The sequence below is a fragment of the Pelecanus crispus genome, chromosome Z (assembly GCF_030463565.1).
Source record: "Pelecanus crispus isolate bPelCri1 chromosome Z, bPelCri1.pri, whole genome shotgun sequence".
NCBI lineage: Eukaryota > Metazoa > Chordata > Aves > Pelecaniformes > Pelecanidae > Pelecanus > Pelecanus crispus.
The window spans coordinates 14,764,467-14,784,164 of NC_134676.1; the positions used below are offsets into that span (position 1 = coordinate 14,764,467).

The 19,698-nt window shown below is 38.4% G+C and overlaps 1 protein-coding gene across 4 annotated transcripts in view; it reads left to right on the plus strand.

Annotated features, from left to right (window-relative positions):
• Window positions 1–19,698, plus strand: part of SLC1A3 (solute carrier family 1 member 3) — a 61,360-nt gene that overhangs the window by 29,780 nt on the left and 11,882 nt on the right. For 3 of the 4 annotated variants that reach the window (XM_009477999.2, XM_009478000.1, XM_009478001.2), the window contains 2 exons: window positions 11,697–11,901; window positions 13,309–13,351. In XM_009477999.2, coding sequence (XP_009476274.1) covers window positions 11,697–11,901; window positions 13,309–13,351 — 248 coding nt within the window. The remainder of the gene's footprint in view (window positions 1–11,696; window positions 11,902–13,308; window positions 13,352–19,698) is intronic. The other variant, XM_009478002.2, reaches the window with a different exon arrangement.

The following is a 19,698-nucleotide window of genomic DNA, read 5'->3' on the forward strand; positions in this document are numbered from 1 at the left end:
GGAAAGCCACAGCTCCATGAGCAGTCCAGATAAATTCTCTGGAAGATCAACTGATAAAACAGCAGCAGATGAATGAACTCCTAGCTTGAAAGCAAAATGAAAATTTATCACTTTTAAGTTGGACACAGATGCACAAATCACTGTTGTGTCACTGAGAAGATTTTAAAAAAAAAAAAAGACAGAGAAATTTTGATTATTAGTAAACCTGGTACAAGGATAGATAGTAGCTACAGCATCAACAAAAAATACACAGGATTCTTTAGTGAGTGGGAAGTTACTAGAGTAACTTCAGATTACTCAAAAAAATCAGGTCTTGTTGAACATATCTAAAGGCAATGTCACACTGTTCTTTTCCAAATTACCTTACTATTGCTGATTTAGCAAAGAAAGATGAGATGATCTCAGGGTTTTAAAAATTGTGCTAAAATTAAAATTCCAATCAGAAATCCAAAGGCCATGTTGCTACCAAATGCATTAATAACACACTATCATTAGTTCAAATCATAGTTGAGTCACATCCAACTGGGCAAAGCTTCTTTCCAAATGATGGCTGCTGCCTGAACTCTGTAAAATTAACCTAACTAGTGTCAGATCCTAGTGGACAATCATCCAAATAAAAGACACTATCACTGCAATAGCATCCATTATTGGAAATTTTAGTGAAGAAGCCAAGAACTGGCTGGCCAGTAATACTGGATCACATTTTGAATGAGAAGGTGATGCCACCAGCATAGAACTGTGACAAGTTACAGATTGGTACAATCCCATACCCCAAATCCCATGTCATTTTCCACACAGATAGAGATATGTCTCTATCTTTTTTTAGACAGGTAACCTTAATTTTCCATTCTTTAAATCTTGCACCTCTCTGACTAGATTAATATTAACTTCATTTTTCTAGCAATTCAACAGAAGTGTCTCTTCAGGTATCTGTTACATACCAAAGATGTAAAAGCAAATGCATTTTTACATTAGACTACATTACTAGCTACTGTTCCTTTACAGATACCTCTAATCTCACATCTGTATTCTCAAGTATGTCATATTACTTTTTCAGTAGCAGCTAGAGTAGATCAGGAGTGATTTAGCATAGTAAATAGTTTATAGCTTCATCATATGGTATACAGACAGGCAGATAACAGAAGCACTGTACATTCATGGAATGTTGTTTAATAAGTGCTGCACATACAAAAACATGTCTGTGAAGGACTCCAGGCACAGTCTGCCAAAACTCAGACCAGTGTTTTAGCAGATTAAAAGATTCCATATGTATTTTAAGAAATTGCATTATGGATTTTTATGGAGCACTAAGTAATGTGCTTAACACCATCCAGAAGGCAAAGGTATCTTTATCAGCAGTATCTTGCCAGGATACAGTGCATTTCATGTTTAAAGTAGATATTTTTGGCAATATGTTCAGAATAAGTGAAAATTAACATTTTCATCCTTGGGGAATAGGGTAGAAGTCTTACAACTACTAGCATATTTATTTCAGTCTTGTAACTACATGTCCTGTAGGATTCAAGCTAACTTAATGTGCTTTGGCTTATCAGCTACCACAACTAACTTTTTTCCTAATTAAACTGAAATAATTTACCATGTTACATTATGCTTTTTCTTAAGCAAATGTGCTCATTTTTTCAATCCTGATACAGAAAATAAACAGCTTTATGCCCAACAGAAGAATTCCACTTACAGGAAAGCTTAGTCCAAATGTCTGGACATAAAAGGATGTCTTTTTAGAATTGCACTGTACAGGTAGCAGCAGTGTTTTGTTACCAAGAAAATTGTGAGCTGCTATTTTCTGTGTTCCTGGGTCTCTGATTCTTGGCTTGAAGACAGTCAGTCCTTTGTACTCTGTTATTACAATGAGGTAACTAAAGAAAGAGAGTCTTGGTTTGAGACTGTCAGCTGTTACTAATCACTGCTCCATGGCTTGCTGTGAATCCCTGCTTGCCTCTCCCTCCTGCTCTGCTTAGCACACATAAAGAAGATAAATTACTCCCTAGTTTCCCTTCAAAAAGCATATTGTTTGGCACATTCCAATACTGTGAGCAGAAGATGGAATAATGCGAAGAGTTAAATGGGTATCTAAACAAGCCCACAGCAGGGTCCTTCTCAGGCAGATGTGAATTTCAGGAAATGTACTTTCCTACTGAGTCTCCAAATGTATTCTGTTATATTGCAAACCCCAAAACTAAATCAACTACACTTTTCAGAACAGTAGAGCATATTCCTGCAAGGGTTTCCTGTAGTAATGTAAATATCACTGACACTCAATAAACGCAGCATCTAAGTGTACCATATTTACATATTTCATTTTAGTGGGAGGTGTAATACTTCAGTGTCTATAAATTATTTAGCAACAACAAGCACAGTCTGGGGAGGTTTATGGAATTCTTCCTTGCCCTCACTGACTGACACTGTCCTGACACAGAGTAGAATTTTAAAGGAAGAATCATAGAATAGTTTGGCTTGGAAGGGACCTTTAAAAGTGATCTAGTCCAACCCTCCTTGCAATGAGCAGGGACATCTTCAACCAGATCAGGTTCCTCAGAGCCCTGGCCAAACTGACCTGGAATGTTGCCAGGGATGGGGCATCTACCACCTCTCTGGGCAACCTGGTCCAGTGTTTCACCACCCTCATGGTAAAAAATTTCTCCCTTGTATCTAGTCTGAATCTACCCTCCTTTAGTTTAAAACCATTACCCCTTGTCCTATCGCAACAGGCCCTACTAAAAAGTCTCTCCCCATCTTTCCTATAGGCCCCCTTTAAGTACTGAAAGGCCACAATAAGGTCTCCCTGGAGCTTTCTCTTCTCCAGGATGAACAACCCCAACTCAGCCTTTCCTTGTAGGAGAGGTGCTCCAGCCCTTGGATCATTTTTGTGGCCCTCCCCTGGACCCACTCCAACAGGTCCATGTCTTTCCTGTGCTGAGGGCTCCAGAGCTGGATGCAGTAGTCCAGGTGGAGTCTTACCAGAGCAGAGTAGAGGGGCAGAATCACCTCCCTCAATCTGCTGGCCATGCTTCTTTTGATGCAGCCCAGGATACAGTTGGCTTTCTGGGCTGCAAGCGCACGTTGCCAGCTCATGTCCAGCTTTTCATCCACCAGTACCCCCAAGTCCTTCTCCACAGGGCTGCTCTCAACCCCTTCATCCCCAGGCTGTATTGATAATAGCGGTTGCCCTGACCCATGTGCAGGACCCTGCACTTGGCCTTGTTGAACCTCGAGGTTCACATGGGCCCACTTCTCAAGCTTGTCCAGGTCTCTCTGGGTAGCATGCCACCCCTCAGGCATGTCAACCACACCACTCAGCCTGGTGTTGTCTGCAAACTTGCTGAGGGTGCACTCGATCTCACTGTGTCATTGATGAAGACATTAAACAGCACTGGTCCCAGTACGGACCCCTGAGGGACACTTGTCACTGATCTCCATCTGGACATTGAGCTGTCAACCAATCAAGTTATTTGCGCATGGACACAAGCAAAGTAAGAAATGAGCAAGGCTGTGGAATAGCATACCATGAAAATAGGGTAAAATAGCAACTGATTTGAACCTCAAGCTCAGTAAGTTTCTAATCAGGACTGTATAATATATTTGCCTGCTGTATCAGAATGCTATACTTGATGGCCCAGGAAATACTTTCCAGCACAGCCTACTGTCATACTTTTTTATAAGATAATAACTAATCTTGATACACTGAAACGAAGCCAAGTTTCATAAAGTGAAGTTACTCCACTGAAAGAGCAGTACAGTATCAGTGATGAATAACAACAAAATGGTCTTTCATTATTCATGGTTAACTGAAAAGTAAAAATCACTGCAAAGCCACTAGAGATTATTTGGGCCTCTATCATTTACACCAGTCAGTGACGTTCTGACATTATCTTACCATGGTTTCACAAACATTTTCCTTCTAATGAATAAACTGTGGCTCGAAGAGCATATGTTCGCAGCCAAAGGGATGAAGGATGAAAAAGCATGGTTGGTTACAAAATATTTTTCCTTAGAAAGAGCTAGAAAGGGATGGAGGAAATATATTTGAAGATAGCACACATTGCACCTATTAGCTAGCATATTTTTATGCTGTTTCCATCAAGAAGTATGGAACCAATAGAAAGAGTACATTGTTCAGTTTGCATCACTTTTGCACGTGCAAAAGCTTTCAGAATCACTGAGAGGTATCCAGCATTCACATTCAGGTATACTTCAAAACATGTGTTCTATGAATATCAGAAACAAGCACATATGGTGGGGTTAGGTTAGCATCCTCTAGAAAAGGTCTTTTGTCATCATATACAACCTTTCTCCTCACTGTGGTAGTGGAGAATAGACAAAGAAAGGTACATCACTTTATTTAAGTGCTTATGTGGACTCTTATACATGTTGTTAAGTCCCACCTTTCTGTTCATGTCTGTGATTTCTCTGATTCATTAATGCAGTGAGAATTTTTCTTACATGTAACAGGAACATACATGTATCTTCATAAGGGTATATTTTTATGCTGATTTTTTTTGAAGGCAGTGCTGGTTTGAGTAACCATGGCCCTCCAGACCTCTCCTGAGCCCAAGTGCTCTTTTACACACCCTTGTTCTCTCCTTGTCATCAAATGGTGGCTGGTGTTTGCTCAGGTACCTGATGAAAACAGCCAGCTTAAAGATAAGCAGGGGGAAGTAAGGAATACTTAACTTGCTTTAGCAGCACTGCCACCAAAGAGCAAAAGATGCAGTTTAACACCACAGCCAACTTGAAGTAATGGCAAACTGCTGCCAAAATGCTAGTTTTCTGCCCCCAGACATGGTGTCCTTCTGCTTCCCTTGTACAAGTTCTAGTGTTCACATGACACAATTCTGAGATGATTCAGAATGACAACCTGACAGAAAAACTAACCCTACAAAACCCAAAGTTAATAGTTTTCTGGTGGCAAGGGATGGGGCAGGACTAAAAGGCTGTGGGGCAGGTCTAATCCTTTAGGAGCCACTCTTAGACATTTCATTGGAAAAATTAATGGAATATCTAATTTCATTATTTAAGTTTCCATATTCAAATAAAGGTAAGTTAAACTGAGATTTTGGACAGCTTATTCCATCAGTTCATACAAAAAGGCATACAGAGCTGTATTTCAGACATGCATTTTACGGGGCTTCAGCAAGTCATTAGCTGTTTTGTTTTAATATTAATCAACTTCTCCAATGCATATAGCTCTTTGAAAATGTTATTTAGCTTTTTTCTTTGCAATTTTGTTCTTTTAATACTACTGCTATTAAAATCATAATCTAGAGTTTGGACTAATTTTGGACCTGATCTTGTGAAGGACTCAATTGTCAAAGCTTTAAATATTGTTTAACTTTTGTTTTCTGGGAGTCCTCAACACTGCTCAAGACATGCTCAGCAGCTATCAGAATAAAGCTCTAGAGCTTAATCATGTCAATTAAACTTGGGCAATACTTCCACTGTTTTTACCTAACTCTTGCTTTTCCTCACAATTTTTCTGTCAGCATATTTTACCATGACTTTGCACAGTGTTATTCATTTCCACAAATCCTCATCAACATACACAAAAGAGATTGTTCTCATGGTCTCACACTGAGAGTTTACTCATCACACAGTGCTTAGTAGATGTAGGCGGTCGGGAGTAGCCCATTTAAGACTGCTTCATTAGAAGATTGAAAGACAACATTAAAGAAGCAAAATTAGGGGAACACTCCTGAGCCAACAGTTGACATTATTGCTGTTCCACCATAGGAGTCCTTAACAAGCAACTGCAATTTCCTAATGAAGAGACTGTACAAAATAAACAGGAAAATAATTAGCAATAAAAAAATGCTCTGTTCATAATGTTTTGTTTTTAAAGACTGAGTCCAAAACATCTAAAGGAAATTTGTATAAAAAGCTACATTAGCAAGGAAATTACATCAGTTCAGTTCTAATATGTTGAGTAAGTAAAGAATTCATCATGATCACAGAAATCCTCTCTTTTATTTGCAGTAGTCAGTATGTATGAGTACCAGAATGCAGTTTGTTCTACACACTCATTCAGAACTGGTTCATCATTTTATATATTTGCAACAACATATCACTATGTCTCAGCAGGATTCTGACTTAGAGGCATTCATTCATAAGCCCACAGATGGTAGCCTTGTGCCAGTGGCTCCTCAGCCAAGTGCTGGCACCAGGGCTCTGAACCTGCAGTTCCTCTCATACTGAGCAGGATTACTACTATCCTATGAGTGGCTGAGGACTCTGGGTTTGTCTGGTTTGGAGAAAAGGAGGCTGAGGGGTGACCTCATTGCTCTCTACAGCTTCCTGGGGAGGGAGGTGCTGAGCTCTTCTCCCTGGTATCCAGTGACAGGACACACGGGAACTGTTGAAAGATGCTCCAGGGGAGGTTTAGGCTAGACATGAGGAAGCATTTCTTTCCCAAGAGGGTGGTCAAACACTGGAGCAGGCTTCCTAGAGGGGTGGTCGGTGCCCCAGGCCTGTCAGTGCTTAAGAGGCATTTGGACAATGCCCTTAATGACATGCTTTAACTTTTGGTCAGCCCTGAAGTGTTCAGGCAGTTGGACTAGATGATCGTTATAGGTCCCTTCCAACTGAACTAGTCTATTCTATATCTAAAATTTTCATCATTAGGCATCAAAAGCAATTTTAAAGAAACCAAAAGTTAAAAATATTGTGGGCAAAACGTTAGATTCTCTTGTTACAAACACAAGAATTTTAGTATAGGGAAGCAAACAGGTAAACTTTTTTTTAAAAAGAAGTTTTTAAAGGGCAGCAAAAAGATGTCAGAAACAGGGACTTTCAACATGAAAAGCACTGGCTGAGTACGTTAACTATTTTCAAACTGAAATTATACACGTATGCATAGACTCAGATGAATACCCTCCCCTCTCTGTGACAGAGTCTTGCTTGCTCTGGAAAATAATAAAATCACTGAAGGTACTAGGATCAGTCCTAAGTAGTGACTGGTTTTTTAGGAAAAGCAAAAGAAAATGAATCTTGCTACTTGCCCAGTTCTTCAGTGGCATACTACTTACTGTTGAGTGCAAAAGATCCCATTTAAAAACTGCTAGTTATGGGCCCCGATTCAGCAAACCACGTTAGTTAGTGATCAACATTAAGGAAAAATACAAGTCCAGGAATGCTTTGCTGATTAGGAGTTTACACAGAGAAATAGGGCCTCAGTCACACCGGCTACCGAACAGTTGTCATTGTGGTAAATATGCATATTCCATCTAATTGTGTAAATATACATATTCCTTCTTTCTAAAAAAACCCACAGGCAGAAAGTCTTAGGTACTGTAACAGGAAAATTAGGTATGTGATTAAACTCAAATCTCAGGCTGAAATATCTCATAACTTACGACTTGAGAACAATGGACTGTTCTGCAAAAAAAAGTATTCTGAAGTTGTAGGACTTTTTAGCATAGGCTCTGCTTTTTGGCTTTTAAAATCATTCGTTGGAATTTATTTTTGAACAAGCAGATCCAAAGATATTGTTGCCTTAAATGTTATCTAAAGAAAACATGCTCAGTATATTTTACCTTTGATCTTACTGAGGAGTATAGTACCATCCCTCTGCACTAATGTGCCCTAGTATAATCCAAGATTACACATAGATTATGTAAGCATGCTTTCAATGTCAATAAAATTAAAACGAACAGAAGCAACTTTGGACTTGTAAATTCTAGAATTCTGTATAATCTAGAATCATAAGTACAATATAAAAAAATATCATTGACACAAAACCAGTCATAGTATAGTAGCTGTGCAGGAGAGTTGCTGCATCATTAGTTCATGCTAATTTGCAGAACCGTGATCAAGTCAGGTGAACAATCAGAACTATCAGATTAACAATTCAGAATTTTTAACAAGTTGCCCTAACTAGATTTTCTCTCCTTTTCCTTGCATCCTTTCTCTCTCTCTTGCAATTAGATACTTGCTTGCTTGCTGCCTTTCCTCCATCCTAAAATATTTTCATTTCTGCTCTAATACCTTTGTTAAAGAACACCGTAGTGCTTTGCTTTTTGCCTTGACACTCTGGAAAACTCCTTGCCATGTCTTTATTTCACCCACAGTGTGACTGATTCCTCACTTCTCAAGAGAGGGAAAGAGTAGGTGAAGGGAGAGGACAGGAGTAAGGGCTTGGGTTTGTTTGCAGTTTTACAGACTTAGGCCTGCCCCCTTCTTTCTTCTCTTCCCTTCCTCTCTCCCCATCAATACTTTAGAAATCATTCCCATTCATGTTGTGTGCACGCACATGCTGGGAGAAATTACAGGCGCTCTGCTTGGGGTTGCCTTGACAACTTCAAGGCATCCCTGTGCGTGGGGACCGGTGGCACAGCAAAGTTTCCCAGGCCCCCTGGGGAAGGGGAGGGGAGAGGAAGAGAGGAGGCAGCGGTGCTGGAGCCAGCAGCCGTGTGGAAGAGAGGAGGCAGAGGTGCTGGAGCCAGCAGCCATGTGGAGGAGAGAGCAGCAAGCAGTATGAAAGGGGCACATACATCTTCTGTGGGACAATGGGAGTTTTGCTGGCTGGCTGTGAAAGGACACACTGAGGATACAATGATCTGTGACACATGAAAGCTTTGGAGCAAACTTTATTGCTTCTCCATTAAGGACCTTTCCAGAGTCCCATTCAGCTCTAAGAAATCTTGTCAACATCTTAAAATGTAAAGAAAACAAACCCCTTCACTTTCTCATGTTTTAAAAACAGATTTTAATTTTTTTTTTAGATAATTCTTGTTGTTGGTATGCTGGAAACTTTTGCAGTTTCGGCCCTGGACAGTACCGAGTGTCCCTCTTGTGAGTTTCCTGAGTTCCCATTAACTTCAGTGGGAGGGAAGGCTGCCCAGCAGCTCCCCAGTAAGGGCTCTCTGAGGTGAGAACTTGCTTCCTCCTCATATAGCCTTTGTTCATACTTAGGCCTGTCATCCCTCTGCTTTGAATGCCATGAGAGGTTAGAGCTCAAGAAGAGAGGAATTGCTGTTGCCTACTTTCAAGCTGGGAAGTCATTTATATGATAAGCAAGAGCAGGAATGACCCTGAGCAACCTAAAATAAGGGGCCATGTAGTCACAGCCAGAGTGCATAATAGGAAACCAAGCTGGAAAGCAGCTTATAAAGAAAAGAGCATGACTCTTGTTCCCTGACATATCACTTGCACATGGTTCACCACTCACTCCCAGCATCAGTCCAAGAAAGAAATAGGATCACAAGCTCTAATCCTTCAACACAGCAATCTTTAGTGGTAAGATATGCCCTATGCTGACTCCTCATGACTTTTGGAGTATAGGAGACTCAACCTAGTATCAAGTGTGGAGTACAAAGAAAGATGAGGTTTGGTTAAAGCAGTAAGCATGTATGCCTGCAAACCCTCTAGACTGACAGTGCTCTGGTCCTGAACCTATTACCTGTCAAGGGCAGGATACTGGGAACTAACTGATTTAACACCTGTGCATTTCCAAACCTTCCTACCAAACTATATAGGTTAACCTTTTCATACTCAGCATGTAAAGTAAGTTTAAAGCTGATCTTAGATGAAATGAAAAAATACACAGTCCATTGCTGCTACTTTAGAAACAGCAAGTAAGAACATAAAACAGCAAGTAAAATATGCAAAGATAAAGTTGACTGGACTAGTATGCATCCATTCTTTTTTCACTTTTAATGTTATACTTAATTTTAAGTTACATACTGATACTTTAGAAATAAAACCTGTAACAAATGCTGTCTCACATAAACATTGTGCAACTCAGTAGCAGATCTGAAATTCTCCAAAAATTATGAACTTTATTTTTATGCATTGGTTAATTATATTTGCATTATTTTGCATTTGCATTATTTTGAGGACTCTAAAAAACCAACCAATCCTCCATCCACTGACAAGAGGGCTACAGGACTTAATTCCTGTTTGTCAAGATAAGAAAACTATTTATTACTTGATCATATTTACCATTTTCCTCACAGAATTTCAAAACATAAATGTAAACTTACCACAAGCATTATCATCCAGTTTTACAGACGGAAAAGCTAAGCAAAGGAATGAAGGATCAAGTGCTTCAAGTGTTGGATTTCCATTTTCAGTTTCTTATTCTGCCAGTAACACTTTGTTCTTCCACTACAATGACACATGTAAATCAAGCAATTCAGGGTGCAAATCTAGTGATCTCCCTTTGCAATTCATTTTGTGGGTAAAAATCTTACTGGCTCTAATGACTTCTGCCAGAAGGACAGGCAAACACTAGCTGAAATGAAAGGGTAAGTATGAAGCATGTGATTGGTTTTATACTTCAAAGATTTGATCAGAGCCTGGAACACAGCCTTGATCTCAGTTACATCAGTGACTAGAGTACTTCCACTGTAACTCCAGTAGCACATATTCCCTCCTTCAGAAGACAGACAGAAGTATGATATATCCACAATAATTTGAGAATACATTTAGTTTTGCTAGGTCATGATTCCAGTTTTATGTTTCCATATTATTTATATTCATGCAGCCCTTTTGCCTTATTTCAAATGCTTTCTCCTCTGAGACAGGTACCCAGAGCAGAAGGTGGTCAACTTTAATTATATTTTATATGTTCAAAGATGGCATCTAGATGTGTGGGCAGTCCATGGAAATCTGGATTAGACAGTGCCATATAGGGGTCCATAGGAGGAGATAAAAAAGCAGAGAGGTACTTTCCTGACCTCTTTCTTCATTGTGCAGTTTGAACGCTTGATTCCAACAGGAAACTTCAGCAGTGTTTTGAGACAGATGGTGTCACCCTCCAGATGAAGTATGGGGAAGTTGAAACCTTAAGGAGAGGGAGCAAAGGGGCATTTTAAGGAGAAGAACAGTAACTGCACCTGCTTGGAAAGAGAAAGAGCACTTCCATTTCTGACAGTCCCCGTGAGACACTCCTCCTCAGAGATTCAGAGATCTTTCCCTGGCAGAACTGCACCTTCATTTAAAAAACACAGTGCAGCCCTGTTGGTGCAATCTGATGAACGAACACTTTAGCAGATGCCATAGTGAGCACCCTAGTGTTCACATTTGATCAGATGCATTAAGATGAGCCAAGAATTAGGATTAATGTCGCAAGTTTTGCAAAGCTTATAAAAGACTCTAAATGCTTATTCATACAATAGTAAGGATTTTCTGAAACAAGCTAACAGCGTTTGATCTGTTTTAAACTCCCATGGCTTGGGACAGAGGTAAACTGAGGTCATTCCACTAAGGATTGAAGAAAACTCTTCATACACGTTAATTGTAGCAAACATTAGCAACATTACTTGAGAGTACTCTGTTTTCTTTCTTTCTATTACAAATTAGGTGCAGCACATTTCTAAGGCACATTTTTCAGACTGTGGTAACTATGCTAAATGCTAATCAAAACCCATGAATTGGCTCACTGGAATACAAGGAGTGCTACACTGCATCAGACCAATAATCTTTGCTTTTAACGAAGTGTTAGAAAGCACAGAAAGCTGTACCTCTTGTAACAGAAAATTATGTAATAACAAGCTTTAGGGGTGGGATGGGATGGGAAGACAGTGGCAGCATGAGCTGCAAAAGAGGGTCAACTTACCTTCAGTAGCTTTAAATGTACTGGTCATCAAAACTCTTCCCACAAAACCATTTTCATCATGCTGAGTTTACACTCTTTACTCACAACTGTATGAGGTGAATGTCCTTGTGCTTAAATTTACTAGGAATTGCTGCCCTGGATAGTAAAGCATCAGGAAAGATGGGAGTCCGAGCAGTAGTCTACTACATGAGTACTACGATCATTGCTGTACTGATTGGTATAATCATTGTGGTCATCATCCACCCTGGGAAAGGTACTAAAGAAAACATGCACAGAGAAGGCAAAATTGTGCAAGTGACAGCAGCAGATGCCTTTCTTGATTTAATCAGGTATGGCTATGATATTGCACATTTTCTGTACCAATAGCAATGACAGTAATATTTAGATTCACATGAGAAAAAAAAGTAGAGAAATTTAGACAGTGACTGCATAAACTAGCCAAATTTCTTTCAATTATGTGATACCAGAATATCTAACCCCTACAATACTACAAAAGAATACATGGATTTATTTTCAAATCAAGCTGTTGCAAGGGAAGAAACTGCTCTTAATATTCAAAGAAAGATTCTTTCTTTCACGCATAAAAGACAGACTTCTGTTCTGCTATCTGCATGGGTCTTTTCCCCTCCTTCCATAGCACAATCCTTATTACCAAATTCCTCTGCTTTCCTTTACTTCCAACTTTCAGCAGTTTTCTCACTTCACTTGAATCCCTGATTTAGCTATTCATCTTAATCTGAATTGTAGCCACCAGTCTGGGTGCATCTACTCAACTTGTTAAATTGTATGGATGGGAAACAAATTCCAGGAACAGGCAAGTAAAATGCTTGAAATAGAGGGGCACAGATATAAAATCTTGTTTTCTCCTTGCTCAGAGACTCTGCAACACCTCTTTTATAGAGTTAATATGTCACAGATGTATTCCAGGGAGTAGGGAAGCTGAGGTTTTGAACTCGGGAGCTTTTCCACAGGTAAAGCCACCAAAATTTTGTGTTCCACTAACCCATTTGGAGAAGCCAGAGACATGGAGAAAGGCCTCCAAGAGTCATGCTGCCAGGAAAGGGGACTGCAGAAAGACCCATGAAGAGGTTTGCACTCAGATTCCTCAAGATTTATTCAGTTAGGCTGCTTCTAATTCCCTCAGAAATGTCATCATTCTGGAAAGCAAAGAAATGAACCCCCACATGTAACAAGTATACATACACATATATAATTATATGTGTATGTGTTATTATTAAAGAATACTCAAACTTCACAAATATTTATTTCTTAATCATGACAAGACTTTAAATTGAGTGATAAATGTCATAATGTACTAGGCTACATGACTGCAAAATCGCTTGAGAAGTAGAAATGTGTTAAATATTAATAACTTCTTTATTACTCTGGATTCAGAAAGCATTAATAAACACAAAATTAAAAGTCAGCACTGACCCACAGAGCTTTGTTCATTTGGTATTTTAGCTAATATTCTGCTCCATAACCAGACCTGCTATACAATATTGGATACAGAGATTGCGATTGCCAGGATCTATCCAACCCTATTACATTTCTTCCTGATAAAGCTAACCATACCAATGCTGTATGCAAAGCTCTACTCACTGTATACATAATTACATATTTGTCTTAGGATTCCTTTGAAAATTAGCTGGTCAATTCTTTTATTAGCTGTGCCCCTACTTAAGATACTACTAGAGTCTTATTACTTCTCATGTTATTTTCTTTCTCTTTCACAGAAATATGTTCCCTCCAAATCTGGTGGAAGCTTGCTTTAAACAGGTAAAAATGTTTCATTATTTCCAACTAGAACATAACAAAGTAAGAAATTGAAATGTAATAGCATTTTCTTTAGGAATATCACATACTTGTACTTACAGCAGAAACAAATCTTATGTATGCTGCCAGCTGTCAAAAAAACCCAAACCAAAACCAACCAAATTTGTTTTCAATAATATTGTCTCAAAAAGTTTTTGCTATGAGAGGTGAAGAGAACACCCTTGGCACAGCAAATCAAAAAATAATTTTTTTCAAAATGTCATATTCTTAAGTCTACAGCAAGTTTCATTAAAGTCAATACAGAATTTACTTTTCAAAACCAATGTTAAGTTAAATTGGGAGATACTGAGATATGCACCATCTGTGCAAAGACTGGAGGATGTTCAAGAATGTCATGTGAGAAATGTGCATAGGTTCAAAACAGAGGCAACAACTTTGTGGACATCAATAACAAAATCAAACTAGGGGACTTCCTGTCACCTATGACAGGAGTGCATAGGAATGCTCCTTCTATGTTGCTTCCCCAATTCCTCTATCATTAGCCTGGTCTTAACCTTAACCATTCTATGGAGAAAATAATAGTAACTAGTTACACTCCTTTTTTAAAAGGAGGACATTATAGATTCGGTGAAACCTATAACGTGTGTTTCCATAATCTAATTGCTCCAAATTGACCCCACAGACAAGCCTGAACTGGTATTATTTACCAGTCATTGCTGTAGCAATTAAAAAAAGCTGAAATGTGGAGGTCAAGAAGCAAGAGAATAAAGCAGAAACTTTCCAAAGTCCAGCTGAGTTACACGTTGCAGAAGAACTGAAAAGAAACAGTAACATTTTCTTTAGTTATATAAACAGAGAGCAATAAAAAGTCGTGACTTTCTAGATTAAAGATTTGGTCAAGATTAAAGATAAACTAGACCCAGGTCCAAAACCAACAAATGCTATGCCTCTGTTTTCAGTAAGGATGGTGATGCAGAAGAGCAGTATGGAAATATGAAAGTCTGTATCTAAACTAGAAAAAAAATTCAAAGAATTTAATGTAATAAAGTCAGGGAATGATATGTTTCTCTCAAAAATAACAGAAGAATTAGGGCATAAGGTTACAGATTTAGCAGCTAGTGTCTTTAATAAATCTCTCAAGTTGGGAAGTTATTACCTATAACTGGTGAAAGCAATCATAGTGCCTTTCAAATTGCAATTTCAAAAATATTTGGGAATTGATTTAAGCAGTTAATAACCCATTAGCTTGATCTCAGTTGTACTGAAGGATATAAGTACCTTGAAGGGAAGAGTAAAGACTTCATAATAAATGAAAAATACATGAAAAAAAGATAAAGACTAACACAGGTTTCTGAATCATAGATTGTACCAGAATAACCTTCCAACTTTCTTCCACAAGATTGGTTTGGGTTTGTTTTTTTTTTTTTTTTTTTTTGTGTGTGTGTGTGTGTACCACAGAAGTGCAATGGATCTAATCTCTTTGGACTTCCATAAAACAGTTTTTAATATGAGAGAAGTGAAATCGTTGAGTAGGGGATAAGATTATTGTAAGAATTATAAAATTTGTGGAGATAACAATGGAAATTCCTGAAGGACTGTGCATACAATGAATTACATTGCCATAAGATGCACACAATGAAATTTACACATGACAGGAAAGTCCAAGCACTTTGTATTGAGATATCTAACAAATGCCAAAGAAGGTGGTATGTCCCTGGCACACTGCAATACTATAAAGTCACAACAGTAAAGTAAATTGGCTCTTGCAGACATTGGCATGTTTGGTTATCTCCTTGTGGCTCTTTGTCATGTGTGAAATAAATATTTAGAAATTAACAGTAATTTCTGCTTTGAGATGGGAAGTCATCATCAGAAAAAAAAAAAAAAAATTCAACCCCTCTAATTCAGCTCCAGGATATATTAGGTGCCATAACTCCAAGAGAGGAAATAAAGCCAGAGGAATGTCACTGTCTGGAATACTCAGTATATTCAGGTCATTACATTCATAGGAAGATTCATGCAAAATGAGCACAATGGAGAGAGGAGTTGCTGGGATTATCAAAAGAACATAGTGTATAAAGCAAAAAGAAGCTTGATTTAAAAACTATTCAGGTACAAAAACCAAAGTGGGAACAGAGCCATATAAGATAAAGAAAAATGTTCATACAAGAAGAAATTGGAATCATTATGACTGAATTTAAAGTGGGAATTTGTAAGGTTTTTAACCTTCATTACCTAAAAGGTGAGGTCCTGGAAAAATCTTCAGTTAGGAGTCATGAGAACAAACTACATTGAAAAGTCTTTCGATAAAGTATCCTACAGCAACAGGAAACTTGACTCAGTGACTAGCATCCTAAATCTATGTTCTTAAATAAAGATGTCCTGTAGATTCTGTTTACATTAAGTATATTGTTTTTCTCATGTGCTTTACAGCTTAAAGGGATTTCTGAAAAATGATTCAAAAAACAGGAAATGTTTAATGAAAGTTTTTTCTGGTTTTCAGCAGCAGCTATGCTTACTGAAGCACCGGGATTTTTAATGTCACACCTATACTATTACCTTTTGAATCAGGTACCAAAACCTAGATTTTTAGGTATAAGTTATTTTGTTTTAGCAGGTTTGTTAAACCAAAAACATTTTACAGGAGAAACAAGTATGTGTAAGATTCATAGGTATCCAGATCACTTTGTACGTCTGACTCCATAACTTTCTTTACAAAAGTTTACGTCAGGTTTTTCATATGTTTCTCAGAAGACTTACAAAGAAGGATGATCCATCTGGCACTCATCTGATTCTGTAACACCATGTTTGCTGGCCCAAACACAAAACAGACTACCATTTATAGTCATCCACACTGAAAGGTGTAATACTGATCCACAGTTTTGCACACCTGGAAACCATCGCTGGCATATGCACTGCACATTCAAATCACATCTTTCAATATATTAGGTACTCACATTCTGGTTTATAGCATCCTTAGGCAGGTTTCTTTCCTGACAGAGATCTGCACTGCCCAAAGCAGCTCCACTAACACACAGGACCAACTATCATTTCCAAAGTTTTTAACCTCAAAGGATCAACAGCTACTCAAATTTTGTAACACCAAGACATGGAAAATTGTACTCCCCCTCACATAATTAATTTTAGTGAAGTCAAGTTAGTTTTCTGGATGTGGAATTGCTCTCCTGCAAACGAAATGGAGCCCTGAGAACAGGGTAACCAATGTGGGGAGGGCTGCTAGATGGAGTTGGGAAAGCTTTTATAGGATTGCTGCCAGGAGAAGAAGAGTCATGAAGGAAGACTGGGACCTTAGGACTTATTCAGGAAAGATCTTGCTAAGTTTTCTACTGTTCTTCATTTAGTCTTCTGGTCCTTTGGATTCCCTTTCCTGTTCTTTCCCAGCAAGTCTGTGAGGCAAACAAAGCTGCCTCCTCTTGCTTCTTCTTCTCCTCCTCCTCCTTCTTTGCACATTTTCTTCCCCAGAAACAGGAAGAGTGCTGGAACAAAATGGCCCTTCCCCTCTAAAAAGGATCCCCCATTGTGGATCCCCGAATCCAGGAGGAGTCCCTGTAGGAGAGAAAGAGAGCCCATGGAAAAGCTAAGGAAATCCTTTCATTCAAACCTTTCAGCTGAGAATCAGCAAAATCATTCCAGGCTTAGCTGGTGGCATTCAGCCCCATGTCCCAGGAAAGTCAATGGGGACAAAAGGCCACCCTTGCCTAGCATGTCAATTTAAGACTAATAATCTGGAAAATACTGGGTTTTAGCTTCATTCTGTTCTTCACTTGTTACTCCCACTCTCCCTGTGAAAGACCAAAGTCCTGTTGTCACCCTGTCTCTATCAGGACCTCCTCCAATTAGATCCATGGCAGATAGGCATCACTGGAAACAGCAGATTGTTAATCCAAACAGCATACTTTCTGATGCTGGTTATTTCCATATGACATATGTTGCTACATTCACTATGCACTGATCATTTGGGGGCTTTTGTGATTTTTATGAGTAACAGGAGAATCTGAAAAGACTGACTGCAGATAAATACTCCACACTTATCTAAAACTAGATTACTTTGTATGAAATTTTCTCTGTACCACTATATTCACCCCCAGTTTAGGTATAGCTAAAGAAATCTTTGGATTTGTCTTTCAGCTCTGGCCATTATCTCTTCATTTCTCTTTCTTTGCTAAATTTAAAAATGTTATCTAGCCTGGGGCTAAGCAGTCATAAGCAGTCTGCTTGTTAAGCAGATACTGCTTTTTAACTGCTTGTTCTTTGTGTTGTGCTCTGGGGATATATCAAAAGACAAAAGAAACACAGGTGAACTTGGGACATCAAGAGAAACAGAATCAGTCTAACAATTTGGGGAGGGTCATTCTGTTGTGAATAGGTGGAATTTGATGTCAACTGAAGCTTAAAGAACTGGAAAGGTGTATCTGATAACTGCATTTCTTCTGAGCTTTTTTTAATTAAATATTCTTTCCTGAACTCATCCTTATCAAGGGGATTAGAAGTGTTAATCAGACATCCAGACATGAATACTAAATAATATATGCTGTCTATTCCTCATGATAATTTTGGCTAGTTAAGATATATTTTAACCTGTGTCATCAGCTCTTCTGTAGAAAATTTAGAATGTTTTCACACATGTCCATACAGAAAGGAAAGAAAAAAATAATTAGGAAGGTGGGATATCACTGCCCTATTTTCATTTCTTTTCATTTTTTTAGGCTTGCATTTAAACTTGTTGCTTTTAAAATCATTCACTAAAAACTACGTCATCATACAGACTTAGCACAGACAGTTGCTAACTACACTATCTCAGAGTACTGACAGTAAATTACGAGTTTTCAGAGCAGTTTTTGCATTACCTATGCCATTGCCTTGTCTGCAAGTTAACCACTGGAATATGCTACTGCCATGTTATAATGTTGATTCAATGCAATATATTCAAGTCAAATGACTGTGGGTATCTTGTACCACTAATGAAAACAAAATAATAATAAAACTGTAAACAACTAATTCATTATATTATGCAATAAAGTAATTAAATTGCCTACTTAGCTCTGCTATTACCTCATCTATTTCAAAACCTTTGACATTTTCTATCATCTTGAAGGTGGTCTTTCATCCTGTCATGTCCTCTAAACAGTTAGCTTTTTCACCATTCCACATACAGAAAATTTGTTTTGTGGTGGTCAAGCAGTCTTGTATTTTGCCTTTAGCATCATCTGAGAAAGCACTAACAAGAATAAATCTCAACCTACACTTCTTCCTTAGTAGATATGCCCTTTGCATTTCCTGTATTTGGTTTTCTTTAATTTCTTTTGCTTCACCAGGAACCTTCTCATGACTTTTGGTAGACAACTTCAGGCATAAGAAGACAGACACATCCACAGAGTTATCCTTAATCTCATTTAGCAATAATGAAAGATAGGCTAGCTGAAGTGACAGTCCCAGAGCAAATAAAGTTGCTCTGATTCCTGTTGCTCAGATTCCCGTCTTGAATCCCACTTGAATAAATGATTTCTCCATTGCTCTGAAAGGGGTTCTAGACAGACTGTTCTCCCTAGTAACATTTCTGAAATATTTAAGTCTGACCAACAGGGTGAGTCAACAGATGAGATCTACATCTCTGTGTACCCATCTAGTAGCTGAAATGGAAATGGAATTTGCCAAGTGAGGTCCTAAAATCCATATTATACCCCTAGAGAGACTTAACTAATAAAGAATTAAAGGCATATTCCTGCTGGGAAAAAATTCCAGAATCAGCACAAAAAAGAAGGAATGTGCTTATTACAATCTAAAATGATTTCTAATGGGGTTTTTTAAAGGTCAGCAACTTCATGTGATTGTGCTTTCTCCCCTGTAGCTGCTCAACTTCATCCCAATTCCCATCATAATTTTTGAGCCTAATGGCCAATTCAAACCTAATTTGGTATGACATCAGACAAATCAAGACTGTGCTGCCACTGAAAAAAAAGCGGTTTATGACTTAGCTTGTGGCCTGTTCCAACAGGCAGCAGCCAACCAGCCAGGCAGCACACATCTAACACTGTCTAACAGCCATATCACGTGTTGCTTTTGACCTAGTCAAATAGGTAGGAATGAAAGAATCACCTGAGGGTAGTGGAGGAGAATCAGGACAAAGTCAGTTATAATGTGTCTAGGGAAAGTAGGAAATGAATGGGAAATTTGGTAGGAAATTCAGCTTTAATTCTAGTCCTCATTAAGCAGCTTGCTTTTTTATGTTTGTCTAATCTGTATGCCCACAAGTCCAGCATAATTACACCCTTCAGATATTTGCATTACGGAATTTTTACCTATGATTTTTTTTTCTACTGAAAAACAGT